Raw genomic sequence first — 12,097 nt, 5'->3', positions numbered from 1 at the left:
AAGTACGGATAGGTACGTCTATATATTCTCTTAGCGAGGCAAATCTGAATACGCAGAGTGATAAAAGGAAACCTAAAGTAACGAAAACAAAATAGAGATGGAGAGATCACGAGAAGAAGAATCTCAAGCAGGAGATGGCGGCAACAACAATCATCATAGCAGAATTGCTGATGAGGTGACTCCTTTTCTAAGTTATCTGCATCGTACTCTCTGTTTCTACTTTGCTCTATCCTCTCTCTTTCCTCTTGCTTTGTTCTCTAATATGTGCTCTCTTCTTCGTTCTGTTTCATCCTCTGTTTTTCTTTTTTTCTTTTTCTTTGTAACTCTTTCAGATAGTTTAAGCCTTAGGGTTTTAGGTTTTTGTGTTGTTAGATATATACATATACATATTTGGTTATAGATCTTATTTAAGATTCGTTCACATAAAAGAAAACGTTTCTTTCTTCGTCATCTTCTTCAACTTAGGATCTCTCTGATTGTTATCTCTCTTACTTTGTTGTATAAACCTAATTTTTCAGGGTCCACGTCTAAACTTGCCTCTGACGAAAACTCCGGAACTTATCAACTTGATTCAGAATTACCTCAACAGAAACAACCCATGTTCTCCTCAACAATCAGAGAGCTCAAAGACATCAATGCTTCCTCCGAAGGTTCCTGCAGAGAGACTCAAAGCTATGAATTTCCCAATCTCCATGATCATAATTGGCCAGTGGGAATACCGTGCAACAAACCCTGACGATATTGTGGCGAAACTCTATTTTGCAAAGAAGAAACTTATATGGGAGATTCTCGACGCTGGAGATCCAAAGACTAAGACACCGAGGCTCAAGAGTAAGATCGAGATCCAATGGGATGATGTTGCTTCTTTTGAAGAGAGTATTAATTCACGTGATAAAACTGGAATCCTCAAAATCGAGGTACTAATCATACTTATATTATATATGCTGCTACAATTTATGAGTGTGAGTAATGATCTTTGAGATGTTTTGTTTATGTGCAGTTGAAGAAACGTCCAAAATTCTTCAAAGAGACTAATCCACAGGCAGGAAAACACACACAATGGAAACAAATGGATCAAGATTTCACTGTTGATCAGGCTGCTTCTTGGTTTAGGTTTCCTACTTCATCGAATCATCATTTTATTTTGGTTTTCGTAACGTTGAAAGTGATTCATAGTGTTACATTTATATATGACAGGATACATACACTTCATTTTGATGCCGGAGTTCTGCAAAAGAACTTGGAGAAGCTTTTGTCCGATAGCTTCTGGGGCAGACTCTATGACGTCCATTTCCCGGTACGAGAAGCTGTTTTATTCGACATTGACTATGGAAGCAACAATAACACCAACTCATCTAGCTACGTCCTAAGCCAGACACGTCACTTTAATGTCAACAGTGACCTTATACATCACCCTTCTCAAGGTAAAGTACCTTGTACCTTACGCAAATCATTTTATTGTCTGAGTCAGGATTAAAAGAAAGAACATAAAAACCTATAACTTTGATAGGAATTGGTCGCGTGGGAGTTGGAGAAGGAAACTCTAACATGGCACCTCGGTACTGGGCTAACAATGGAAGTCAAAACTCATATGGTCAAGCCAATAGTTGGGTTTACACTGGAAATGAGTTGTTTAAGACGCAAGCTATCCCACCACCTGTGTCTTCTCAGTTCAGCAACGGGCATTATAACAGGCAAAGTCATTACAACGGTTCACGGCAGAGTAATCCGATGACCCAATACGAGAGTGAAGCAGTGCAAAACACAAGGGGGGTACTTGGGAGTCAAGCATATGCACTACCTCCCACACAAACTAACTTGATGATGCCTCAACACATGAACGTAATCCCAACGTATCCTCCGGTTGGACCGTATCTAGGGAGCACATTGCGTCAAGAAGAGGAGAGACAGCGCAGGGAACACACTCATACACATCTTGATGGAAACTTTCAGCTCAAAGATTACCAGAAATTTTTGTACATGAGCAACAACTGGCCAATGCTTCCTGATATGGACAAAAAAGATGATTCCAACGATAACAATAGTTAGGGTTATGTTGATATTTGGATCAGTGATGGTTCTTTATAGAATCTTTTTCAAGTGTTAGCTTTCTTCTTGAGTCTTGTTGTAAATAAGTCTAAGGACTCTGTTTTTTTTCTCTGGAGCGTTAGCTGGTTCTGTATACAAGTGCTGTTACTTCACCTCTGAGATTCACATACGAACAATTTGTAGGGATCCAACTGGATATTGTGTCTTGTGTGATCCTCAATCAAGATACACTTGGCACTCTTTATCACGTAAAAAGAGTGCCAAGTAAGAGTTACGTCTTTGGATTACTTTTGTTTGGGTATATAAGATCTTTGAGTTACTTTATATCGAAATCCATTAATAGTACAAAATCTGATAATGAGACAAAAGCCCCACGCCATCTTAAAATCAATCAATTCCAATATCTTCATCTTCTTTTGGTATTTGAAATTTATCCGTTTTGAATATAGATATCAAACAGACTACGTAGGAAAATTTTCCTAAATAACAAAGAAGTTGTAAAATACATAATTACATAAATACAGCTGAAATGAGTTACAGTTTTGATGTCCACACTAGTAAATTTGTATCATATAGTTACATTTTTTTGTTACAAAAAAATTAATAACAAATAATATCTATAAACTGTTACAAATTAGTGACAAAATTTAATAGTGACAAAATTTAAGTTAATAGTTATTGTAGCCATACATATATAGTCATATGGATTTTAAAGCTTATATATATAATCATCATGGTCTAATATTAAAACGAAAATTAATAAGGAAATTTTATATGAGAAAATGAGTCATCAAAGCATTTTGAGCTGCAGCAAGGATAGATATCATATATCTCGTGGTACGGTAGAGAATCTAGAGATGCATGAATCAAAACCATGGATCATAATAAAGAAAACAAAAAAAATACATGAAGTGAAAGAGTCACTATTATTTAATATTACGTATATGGAAAGCCATAAGAAAAAGGCAATATTGACCGTACCCTACAAATATTTCAAGCACACATGCTCTCTATGGCCTCATCAATATAAAAGAGAAAATCACGTGTGAATTTGAGTGTTATATAGATAAAAATAAGAGAGAGAGTGAGAGTGTGTGTATTATAAACTTGTACCAACCAAAATGTGTAAAATGCCTAACAAGCCAAAATATGTGACAGGCTGACGTTGATGGTGGAGATCGCTCTTTCCCTTTTTCCTGAGTACCAATCAAAAAGATATGAGTACATAAATACCATCTAGTGGATCATAAGCTTCAAGTAGTAACTACGAACATATACACTTATTTTATAATTTTATACTCTTCATTCCTATTTGGGCTGAACTAAACTTGATCAAAATGCATATATATGTGTAACTGTTTTTTTCTATTTGTTTTGATTTCCCAAGTTTAAACAGTAGAACCATTATAATATCAAAGTGTTTTGTTTGATTCGTACTAGCTTTCTTGATACACACATGACAGTATGACACAACGTATTGGTGTTTATCTGAACCTAGCTAATGAACTAATTACGTCGAATCACATTCAGATTTTCTGATGTCATCCACCTAAGCGAATATTTTTAAAGGTGATTTTAGAATGATTATACAATCACATTAATCAAATCTATAATGATTGCATGGTCTTTTGTAGTGTAAAGTAAACAAAGAAAAAAAAGCTACACAAAGTTGGAACGCACGCGTGGTGACGGCTTAGCTTATAACGATATAATTTTCTTGAGTTCTTTCGACATTTAAAAAAAAAAAAAAATATAGTAAATCTGTAAGTTTTATAACAAACAAACAAAATTTAGTTATATAATGTCTATTTCCTTCATAAAATTATATGATTGAACTGGGCCATAAAAAGGGTTTCGAATAAATCGCATGGGCAAATAGCCAAATATGGATTACCATAATTTGTTATTGTCCAATAAATAATATAATACCATAATTAAAACCTAAAGTAAAAAAAGTACGGATATGTATGGATACAAAACCCTAAACGACTTAACTAAAAAATCAGGTACGGATACAAAACCCTAAGATTTAACTAAAAGTGCGGATAGGTACGTCTATATATTCTCATGGCGAGGCAAATCAGAATACGCAGTGTGATAAAAGGAAACCTAAAGTAACGAAAACAATATAGAGATGGAGAGTTTACGAGAAGAAGAGTCTCAAGCAAGAGATGGCGGCAACAACAATCATCATAACAGAATTGCTGATGATCAGGTGACTCCTTTTCATCGTACTCTCTGTTTCTACTTTGCTCTATCCTCTCTCTTTCCTCTGTTAATTAACGCTTGCTTTGTTCTCTAATATGTGCTCTCTTCTTCGTTCTGTTTCATCCTCTGTTTTTGTTTTTGTTTTTTTCTTTGTAACTCTTTCAGATGAGTTTACGCCTTAGGGTTTTAGGTTTTTGGGTTGTTAGATATATACATATATATATGTATTTGGTTATAGATCTAATTTAAGATTCGTTCACATAAAAGAAAACGTTTCTTTCTTCGTCATCTTCTTCAACTTAGGATCTCTCTGATTGTTATCTCTCTTACTTTGTTGTATAAACCTAATTTTTCAGGGTCCTCGTCTAAACTTGCCTCTGACGAAAACTCCGGAACTTATCAACTTGATTCAGAATTACCTCAACAGAAACAACCCATGTTCTCCTCAACAATCAGAGAGCTCAAAGACATCAATGCTTCCTCCGAAGGTTCCTGCAGAGAGACTCAAAGCTATGAATTTCCCAATCTCCATGATCATAATTGGCCAGTGGGAATACCGTGCAACAAACCCTGACGATATTGTGGCGAAACTCTATTTTGCAAAGAAGAAACTTATATGGGAGATTCTCGACGCTCGAGATCCAAAGACTAACATGCCGAGGCTCAAGACAAAGATCGAGATCGAATGGGATGATGTTGCTTCTTTTCAAGAGAGTATTAATTCACGTGATGAAACTGGAATCCTCAAAATCGAGGTACTAATCATACTTATATACTTATATTATATGCTTTTACAAATTATGAGGGTAACTAATTAATGATCTTTGAGATGTTTTTGTTTATGTGCAGTTGAAGAAACGTCCAAAATTCTTCATAGAGAATAATCCAATAGCAGGGAAACACACACAATGGAAACAAATGGATCAAGATTTCACCGAAGATCAGGCCGCTTCCCGTTTCAGGTTTCCTACTTTTATCTTCCATCGAATCATTTTATTTTGCTATTTGTAACGTTGAAAGTGATTCATAGTCTTACGTTTATATATATGACAGCATACATACACTTCATTTTGATGCCGGAGTTCTCCAAAAGAACTTGGAGAAGCTTTTGTCCGATAGCTTCTGGGCCAAACTCTATGATGTCAATTTCCCGGTACGAGAAGCTGTTTTCTTCGACATTGACTATGGAATCAACAATAACACCAACTCACCTAGCTACGTCCTAAGCCAGACACGTCACTTTAATGTCAACAGTGACCTTATACATCACCCTTCTCAAGGTAAAGTACCTTGTACCTTACGCAAATGATCATTTTATTGTCTGAGCCAGGATTAAAAGAAAGAAAATAAAAACCTATAACTTTGATAGGAATTGGTCACGTGGGAGTGGGAGAAGGAAACTCTAACGTGTACTGGGATAACAATGGAAGTCAAAACTCATATGGTCAAGCCAATAATTGGGTTTACACGGGAAATTAATAATTATGCACATCAGAGAGATCGATCCCACGCTCACGAAGACTTATAGAGGGTACATATCCATCCTCCTAACAGAATCTACTTGTGTAGTCGGCCAACTAATTAGTATATATGATGAATCGTAAAGCATAATGCTTTAACAATCAGGACCCATACACTTGGCACGTTGACATTCCTTATTATATAGTTTCAGCGGCAAAGTTCGTGTTCGTTCTTTTTCTACTTGAAAGATCAAGATTTACCACCTTGATCTCCATCTTCGTCCAGCTCTGTTTCCCTTTGCTCTGTTTCTGATCCATTAGAAAAATTAGGTTATTTGCTAACTTCTTTCTGATCGTTTTTGTTTGTTTGTGCATATGATACATCTCTTATAATCTTGTGTGTTTGTTTGTTTTTGTTCTCTTATCCATCTTCTATGTTTACGTTTGTGTTGTTCCGGGAAACAGAATGGATGCAGAAGAAGTCCCTTTTAGTTTCCCGATATCGAAGATAGTCATCGGTAATTGGATACGCTCTCCGATTTGCCCCGAGGATCTGTTAATCAAGCTTTATATCCAAAGCAAGAAGCTTACATGGGAGATGGTAGGAGTAGATGCAGAAGCAGGAGGGGGATTAAAGAGAAAGATGGAGGTAAACTGGGATGATGTATTGTCTTGTAGAATGATCCATAACTCGGATGGAACCGGATTCCTTGACGTAGAGGTAACTACTTATACGTTAAAAAACATTCTGATTTATGAGAGGCCATACTAATAATGGTCTTGGACCTCTTGGTGTACATAGATGAGGAAACGTCCTACGTTTTTAATGGAGACGCATCCATCCCCAAGTAGCACTCAATGGGAAAAGATTGATGAAGATTTCACCTGGAATCAGGCTGCATCAACGTTCAGGTTTGTGTTTTGATCCTACTGTATTCGGTTCTTTTTAGTACCACTGGAAGTTCGAAGGCTTACCACTATACGTACAACAACAGGACGCATACATTGCATTTTCCTTCTGGAGTTTTGCAAGAGATGATGAGCAAGCTTGTGTCAGGTGATAACTTTTGGAAAGAACTCCTCAAAGTGGGTTTCCCGACTCTACCAGAATCTCTCGTCTTTGAACAAGATTTAAACACAGAGAACGACGGCCAGATACGCAGACATTTCTGGCATGACGATGGAACGCACATGACTTCAATTGCTGAAGACAATGATGGCAACAGTATGTGAGATAGAAATGCAGAAAAGAGAGAAGATGCGTGGAATGTGTTAGTGTCCTTGAAAGAGTCTCGTTTATTGAGTCACACAATCTTTGGTGGGATTTTTCTTTATGTTTTAGTATTGGTCTTCGTCTTCGGCTCTTAGCTTTGTTTCGTTTGTTTGATGACTGTGCATGGAGGTTGTTTTATAGCCAAGATACATTAGAGGAAAACGGAAACAGAGGAAAACCCCAACTCAAAGACTTGTTAAAAAAATTTCTTCTAATGGTCAGAGTTGAACGCTAGCTCAAATATCTGATCATATTCATCAAAAAAATGAACATCAAGCCCTTCTTTCAAATTGTTCGGGAGCTCATCAAAGTCTCTCCGGTTTGCTTCCGGGAATATTATAGTCTTCACTCGATTTTTTCTTGCACTTATCGTCTTCTCTTTCACCTGGGAGAGAGAGAAAGAGAGATTTTGTTTATACAAGGACTCCTACACTACATGCCTTAACAGGAACTTAATTAATCAGTAGCTAGACAGCTGAACAGGGTATTATATTGTAGTTTCGTAACTTACACGGCCAATTCCAAGAATGTTTCCAGTTAGAGTGACTTTCCCACTCATTGCTAGATCCCTCCTCACAGCTTTCTTCATGGCAAGTGATAATAAGGATGTGATCATGGTGCAGACTGTGCTTGCATCGTTAACTGTAGGCAAATGTAGGCAAAGCATGGAATTCGCAAAGAAATTGTTCTCAGGTTGCTTCTTGAGCAGGATTTGATGGGCTACTTTGTAAGCAGTACAAGCGGTACTGTGCGTCTCTTCCCCAACCTGACCCATTACATAGAGGCATCCTATGGCTTCACCTTGCTCAACAAAGGATGTCTCCATGTAAGATGTTAAGCCACCTCTTGATGTCCAAGAAAGAGCCATAGCAACCCCAATCGGTGTCTGCCAATACCAATACTGCATGACACCATAACTTGCAAGGTTGTATTCATCAGTTTGAACCTCTTGATCATTGGTCAAATGAACTTTTGATTTTATTGAATGATTTTCATTAGGGTTCTCTCGGGATTCAACTTCAAAAGCAACAGCAAGCTCTTCAACAGATGCTCCTTCTCCTATTACTTCAAATGCAATCTGCTACAAAGGTCAATGATATTATTATACCTGTTTTCCCGCTAGGGTCTCGAAAATGTCAGAAAATACAATGTATAAGACTTACGTCAACTTGTTGAGCTTGATGTTCTCTAGCACAGTGTATCAGGGCTCCAAAATCAGCAACATATGAATAACTGAAGTTATGACCTATATGCTACACAAGTTCAAAAAGGAAAAACGTATTAAGATTCTTGTTATATGCCTAATATTTATAGTGAAAATTCTTTTTTTGAAAAGAAACCTTGCCTGAACATGGTTTCTCCAAATTGGGCTGGTCTTATGAACATTCATAAGCATTGAAGAAACATGAAAGAATGTTGCCCTCGTGACATCATTGTTCAGGTCGTATGGTTTGGCCTGCAAGGTAATACATAAGAAACAAGGTTTCCTGATTTGTGTATCTATCTTTAAAACACCAACGCACCTCAAGATAATTAACTTGAACGGTCAGAGGATCTTCGCACACCTGTGAATAGTAACACAAGGAAGCAGTTTGAAAATACAAAATTCTTTTAAAAAAGGGTAAGAAGAGAGGGATATATGTTTCTAAACCATCTTTTACCATATAGGATATTCGAATTCGCATGAGACCAGTGAGGATAACTCTATGACCTTGAATACTTGATATATAAGCAAGTAAGCCAATTTTATGAAGCTGGTTAAGTAAATATCTTCCTTTCAGCTCATTGATGTTAGTCTCTGATGATAGATTAGTGTCATCCCTCAAAAGAAAAGCTCCGACATATGTCTTCTCCGCTAAAGCTGCGAGTAACTTAGAATCCTACATATATATGCGCACACAAGATTCATCTGTAAAAAAAACCTCTTAAACCCACCCAAACAGTTTATGCATCATGCTTTGGTTTTTGGATAGAAAACACATACGTGGACGGAGATTTGCGACACAAAACCAATGCCAAGAGGCCTTTCCGATAGCGGTAAAGCTATAACCTGCAATAGCTCACCAAAGGTAATATAGCGCCTTAGTTGATTACAGCTTTGCTTATAATGAAATTCCAACTTCGTATACCATATGCGGAAATTAGAGTCCGAAATTTACTCGACTAGTCCAAGTGAAATCCTCTATGATCATCAAAACTTTTCCAACTAGTTCAACAAGTTAAAGTAGACTAACCGTTGAGGGAGATGGGAAACTTGGGTTAAGGGGAATAACCGCTTTAGGCTGGCCCTCCATTGTCGTAGTGTTCGTGTACGGTAAGTTGACTTGGCTCTGCTCTGCTCTTCAAGACTTAAACCCTTTTCTCCCTTGTAATATAATCAAGTCTTCTTTAAATAGAGTTATTGTTTGATTACAGATTACAGATTTATATAGCGAAAAAAAGAATCAAAACCCTTTCGAGAGAATTAATCAGAATGATCCGTCCTTATCTTTATTTTTATTTTTTTTCAAACGATAATGTTGGACCTTGAAAAGTTTATCCAAGAAGACAATTTATTGCCACTACCTTTAATCATGAAACATATTTCTTCCCTCAAAGCCACAGGATGAATGGGCCATCAGACATTGTTCAGTTTTTTCATAGCACCTATTAATTTAGTGATACAAATTCCTCTTCTTGCACAATGAAACAATGTCGTAATGTGAAGTTAGATTACAAAGTTGTGTGGATCAAAAACGCTAGAACACAACAGATACCAGTGATAAAAAAAACTCATCATGATTTTTTCGAAGATCCAAAGCCCCCAAATCCCATCATCTCTGCAACCTCAGGATCCATCTCAGGCTCCTCTTCTATCACCTTTCCTTTCTGAGACAAGAAAATTTGAAAGACAAATAAAAACTTAAGCCAGATTTCCAAAAGCCAATCACAATAAACAACCAAATTGAAAAAAGAGCTCAAGAAAAGATCTATCTGTAAACAAAAAGACTTGCCTTCTTCTCTTTCTTTTTCTCCCGACGCTGCCTTTTTTGTTCTTCCTCTACTTCTTCCTGTTTCCGGATGCGTTCGTCCAGATCTATTCCCAGATCAGGATCAAATTCAGTTATCGAAGATCTACTATATACATTAGAGGAGAACCAAGTGGCCTACTCAATGTTCTTTCTCAACCTACTTAGATTTGGTTTTAGCTTTTCTTTCCATAGGATAGTTTCTAACATCAATCTACATAACTCAGAGATGGGTCTTCTCAAAAGTCTTACCTTGTTCTGTGAAAGTTCCTGGCGTTTTCCGCTTCTTTAATGCCTCAAAGCGCTCCTGGACCTAATACATTTTAACCAGAGGCACTTTTGTCTCAGATTCATTCACAGGCAAAACCCCATGAAAGCAATTCAGCATATACTTGTTCAAGTGAAGAATATATTTACTTGTTCAAGTGACGATCTCTCCACCCGCATAGACATTCCCAATGCCCGTTGATCTGTGTAAATCAGAAACAACACCATCCAATTTAGTTTACAAATTGAATAATCCATCCAACAATTCAGTGGTTTCAAAATTGAATACGACTTCATTAGTTTGACTTGTTAGAAATATGGTGAGTAAAAGAGTTCACCACGTACGTTTTTTCCCATTTATATGATCCAAGTAGTTTGCTGAATCTTTAACAACACAGTCACAGACGCGACAGAAATAACCGGCCTGTGGGAAGAACAAAAAGGTCATTAGCAGATTCTCGCGTGATCACAAGTTTTTTTGCTTAAAAACATACTTGTACTACAGGTAGAAAAGAGCCATTACCTGCTGACTTAGAGGCGCTACCGGTGTAACGACCTGGTAATATAAGCAAGAACGTTAGGTTCTTGAAGAAACCTTAACTGGAAGAGACTTCCATATCAAAAGAATGAAAGAAGAAGATTGATATACAAATATAATCGTGCAATAAACCAGTTCAAACATAAATGCCGTGTACTATATAGTAAAGTATTCACAAAACTTCATCTATATTCAAAAGGAACAGAAGAACTGAGATTCCCAATGTTTACAAAAACCTAATGAAGTACCAGATACTATCATATTATCAACTACTCTCAAGCTTTCAGATCAAAAACAAAAAGGGCAATGCTTAAAAAATGGACTTCTCATGTAAAAGGTACCCACATAGAAACATCATCAGTGACAAAGACTCATTATCCAAGAACAAGTAGACCAAGGTTACTCATACAAATTCTATGTCTTACTGATAAACAAAAGAAAAGCTAGCAACTTTCTATTCAATTCAAAAACAAAATAGGTAAGAAGAGATAAAAAGTTACCTGCGTTTTGCCCAGACGAGATTCTAGGTCTACATGATAATCTCTATGCTTCAAAGGGGCTCTTTGCACAGGAGGACCTTTGGCTGAAACAATAAACAACAACCCTAATTTAGTGTCTCATCAAGATTACACAAGTTCAAGTATTTATAAGCTGTAAATCAGAGAATTAAACCCTACAACGAGACTTAGACCGATCTGACTCCTGCATCCATCAAAAAAAAAGAAGCTTGATTTAGCTTTCAAAATTGAAAAATTGAAAAAATCAGGAATTTGGGGGAAGAGTGAAAGAAAAAAACCTTCTTTTCGCGTTCACGAGCACGCTCCTTAAACTCTTCCGCATCGAACTTTTTTCTAAACGTATTATCAACCCCACCAGTCTACACACAAAGCAATCTCACAGTCAACATCGTTACCCTAAATCTATAAACCCCTAAGTAGAGAACCATCGTTACCGTGTTGCTAGAAGCCATTGGAGAACCAAAAAATACGCTGAAAGAGAGAGGAGGATACACACTGATATGGATTCTTCGAGTTCTCTCTTCTCTCTTCGATGAACAAAACAAAAACAATGGAGTCTCCGTTTAAAGACGGTGATATGTTATAGAATAAATATATTAAACCCTGATTAATTAACACTCAGGGTGTTTGGTCTAGTGGTATGATTCTCGCTTCGGGTGCGAGAGGTCCCGAGTTCGATTCTCGGAACACCCCGATTTTTTTTTTTTTTTTTCACATGCCGTTTCAATACATTCAATCATTCATTACCTGCACAGCGATCAGCTCCATTACTAGAA

The 12,097-nt window shown here is 36.9% G+C and overlaps 4 protein-coding genes and 1 non-coding gene across 9 annotated transcripts; 3 read left to right on the top strand and 2 right to left on the bottom strand.

The window, feature by feature from the left end:
• The first annotated feature begins 50 nt into the window (after positions 1-50).
• Positions 51-2,201, top strand: LOC104744730 (uncharacterized). Its single transcript, XM_087489641.1, has 5 exons — positions 51-175; positions 519-917; positions 1,001-1,113; positions 1,198-1,424; positions 1,511-2,201. The coding sequence occupies exons 1-5, from the start codon at positions 98-100 to the stop codon at positions 2,047-2,049; spliced, it is 1,356 nt and encodes a 451-aa protein (XP_087345767.1). The 5' UTR covers positions 51-97; the 3' UTR covers positions 2,050-2,201.
• Positions 2,202-4,140: 1,939 nt separating this feature from the next.
• On the top strand, positions 4,141-7,152 carry LOC104744729 (uncharacterized). 3 transcript variants are annotated; one of them, XR_015582357.1, is made up of 6 exons: positions 4,141-4,264; positions 4,614-5,012; positions 5,107-5,219; positions 5,311-5,537; positions 5,627-5,788; positions 6,183-6,310. XR_015582357.1 is itself a non-coding variant. In XM_019236607.2 (5 exons), exons 1-5 carry the CDS (start codon positions 4,184-4,186, stop codon positions 5,734-5,736), a joined length of 930 nt encoding a protein of 309 aa, XP_019092152.1. In that variant the 5' UTR covers positions 4,141-4,183; the 3' UTR covers positions 5,737-5,845. The 3 variants fall into 3 exon arrangements, 2 of the variants coding, with proteins under 2 accessions (XP_019092152.1, XP_087344812.1); XM_019236607.2 differs by lacking the exon at positions 6,183-6,310 and having other exon boundaries at positions 5,627-5,845; XM_087488686.1 differs by lacking the exons at positions 4,141-4,264; positions 4,614-5,012; positions 5,107-5,219 and adding exons at positions 6,520-6,629; positions 6,713-7,152 and having other exon boundaries at positions 5,398-5,537; positions 6,183-6,438.
• Positions 7,153-7,183: 31 nt separating this feature from the next.
• LOC104744726 (lon protease homolog 1, mitochondrial-like) lies at positions 7,184-9,355 on the bottom strand. 2 transcript variants are annotated; one of them, XM_019236570.2, is made up of 8 exons: positions 9,225-9,355; positions 8,975-9,040; positions 8,652-8,870; positions 8,514-8,555; positions 8,336-8,446; positions 8,154-8,243; positions 7,502-8,071; positions 7,184-7,375 (listed from the first exon to the last, which is right to left on the bottom strand). In XM_019236570.2, the coding sequence occupies exons 1-8, from the start codon at positions 9,282-9,284 to the stop codon at positions 7,202-7,204; spliced, it is 1,332 nt and encodes a 443-aa protein (XP_019092115.2). In that variant the 5' UTR covers positions 9,285-9,355; the 3' UTR covers positions 7,184-7,201. The 2 variants fall into 2 exon arrangements, with proteins under 2 accessions (XP_019092115.2, XP_010464125.2); XM_010465823.3 differs by having other exon boundaries at positions 7,502-8,068.
• Positions 9,356-9,556: 201 nt separating this feature from the next.
• Positions 9,557-11,893, bottom strand: LOC104744727 (uncharacterized). 2 transcript variants are annotated; one of them, XM_010465824.2, is made up of 10 exons: positions 11,756-11,893; positions 11,600-11,680; positions 11,481-11,505; positions 11,304-11,386; positions 10,789-10,821; positions 10,611-10,689; positions 10,416-10,468; positions 10,251-10,311; positions 9,984-10,066; positions 9,557-9,858 (listed from the first exon to the last, which is right to left on the bottom strand). In XM_010465824.2, the coding sequence occupies exons 1-10, from the start codon at positions 11,771-11,773 to the stop codon at positions 9,766-9,768; spliced, it is 609 nt and encodes a 202-aa protein (XP_010464126.1). In that variant the 5' UTR covers positions 11,774-11,893; the 3' UTR covers positions 9,557-9,765. The 2 variants fall into 2 exon arrangements, 1 of the variants encoding a protein (XP_010464126.1); XR_015582358.1 differs by lacking the exon at positions 9,557-9,858 and having other exon boundaries at positions 9,993-10,066; positions 10,391-10,468.
• A 49-nt stretch (positions 11,894-11,942) lies between these two features.
• Positions 11,943-12,014, top strand: TRNAP-CGG (transfer RNA proline (anticodon CGG)). The gene has a single exon. It is a non-coding gene; the product is annotated as a tRNA-Pro (tRNA).
• Positions 12,015-12,097: the final 83 nt, after the last annotated feature.

Source organism: Camelina sativa, chromosome 15, assembly GCF_030686135.1.
Source record: "Camelina sativa cultivar CO46 ecotype springtype chromosome 15, ASM3068613v1".
NCBI classification, from domain to species: domain Eukaryota; kingdom Viridiplantae; phylum Streptophyta; class Magnoliopsida; order Brassicales; family Brassicaceae; genus Camelina; species Camelina sativa.
Note: the sequence above shows the minus strand (reverse complement) of the source record. Positions and strands in the feature narration are given on the sequence as shown.

What these genes read in the sequence shown, in the direction of transcription:
- LOC104744729 (XM_019236607.2), top strand. Translation starts at nt 4,184, where the DNA reads ATGGAGAGTTTACGAGAAGAAGAGTCTCAAGCAAGAGATGGCGGCAAC. An exon ending in ACAGAATTGCTGATGATCAG is followed by an intron (nt 4,265 to 4,613) that starts GTGACTCCTTTT and finishes CTAATTTTTCAG; the next exon opens with GGTCCTCGTCTAAACTTGCC. An exon ending in TATACATCACCCTTCTCAAG is followed by an intron (nt 5,538 to 5,626) that starts GTAAAGTACCTT and finishes TAACTTTGATAG; the next exon opens with GAATTGGTCACGTGGGAGTG.
- LOC104744726 (XM_019236570.2), bottom strand. Translation starts at nt 9,284, where the DNA reads ATGGAGGGCCAGCCTAAAGCGGTTATTCCCCTTAACCCAAGTTTCCCA. An exon ending in ATCAAGCTCAACAAGTTGAC is followed by an intron (nt 8,072 to 8,153) that starts GTAAGTCTTATA and finishes TGACCTTTGTAG; the next exon opens with CAGATTGCATTTGAAGTAAT. An exon ending in ACATTCTTGGAATTGGCCGT is followed by an intron (nt 7,376 to 7,501) that starts GTAAGTTACGAA and finishes TCTCTCTCCCAG; the next exon opens with GTGAAAGAGAAGACGATAAG.
- LOC104744730 (XM_087489641.1), top strand. Translation starts at nt 98, where the DNA reads ATGGAGAGATCACGAGAAGAAGAATCTCAAGCAGGAGATGGCGGCAAC. An exon ending in ATAGCAGAATTGCTGATGAG is followed by an intron (nt 176 to 518) that starts GTGACTCCTTTT and finishes CTAATTTTTCAG; the next exon opens with GGTCCACGTCTAAACTTGCC. An exon ending in CTGGAATCCTCAAAATCGAG is followed by an intron (nt 918 to 1,000) that starts GTACTAATCATA and finishes GTTTATGTGCAG; the next exon opens with TTGAAGAAACGTCCAAAATT.
- LOC104744727 (XM_010465824.2), bottom strand. An exon ending in AGGAACTTTCACAGAACAAG is followed by an intron (nt 10,067 to 10,250) that starts GTAAGACTTTTG and finishes ATCTGGGAATAG; the next exon opens with ATCTGGACGAACGCATCCGG. An exon ending in AGAAAAAGAAAGAGAAGAAG is followed by an intron (nt 9,859 to 9,983) that starts GCAAGTCTTTTT and finishes TTCTTGTCTCAG; the next exon opens with AAAGGAAAGGTGATAGAAGA.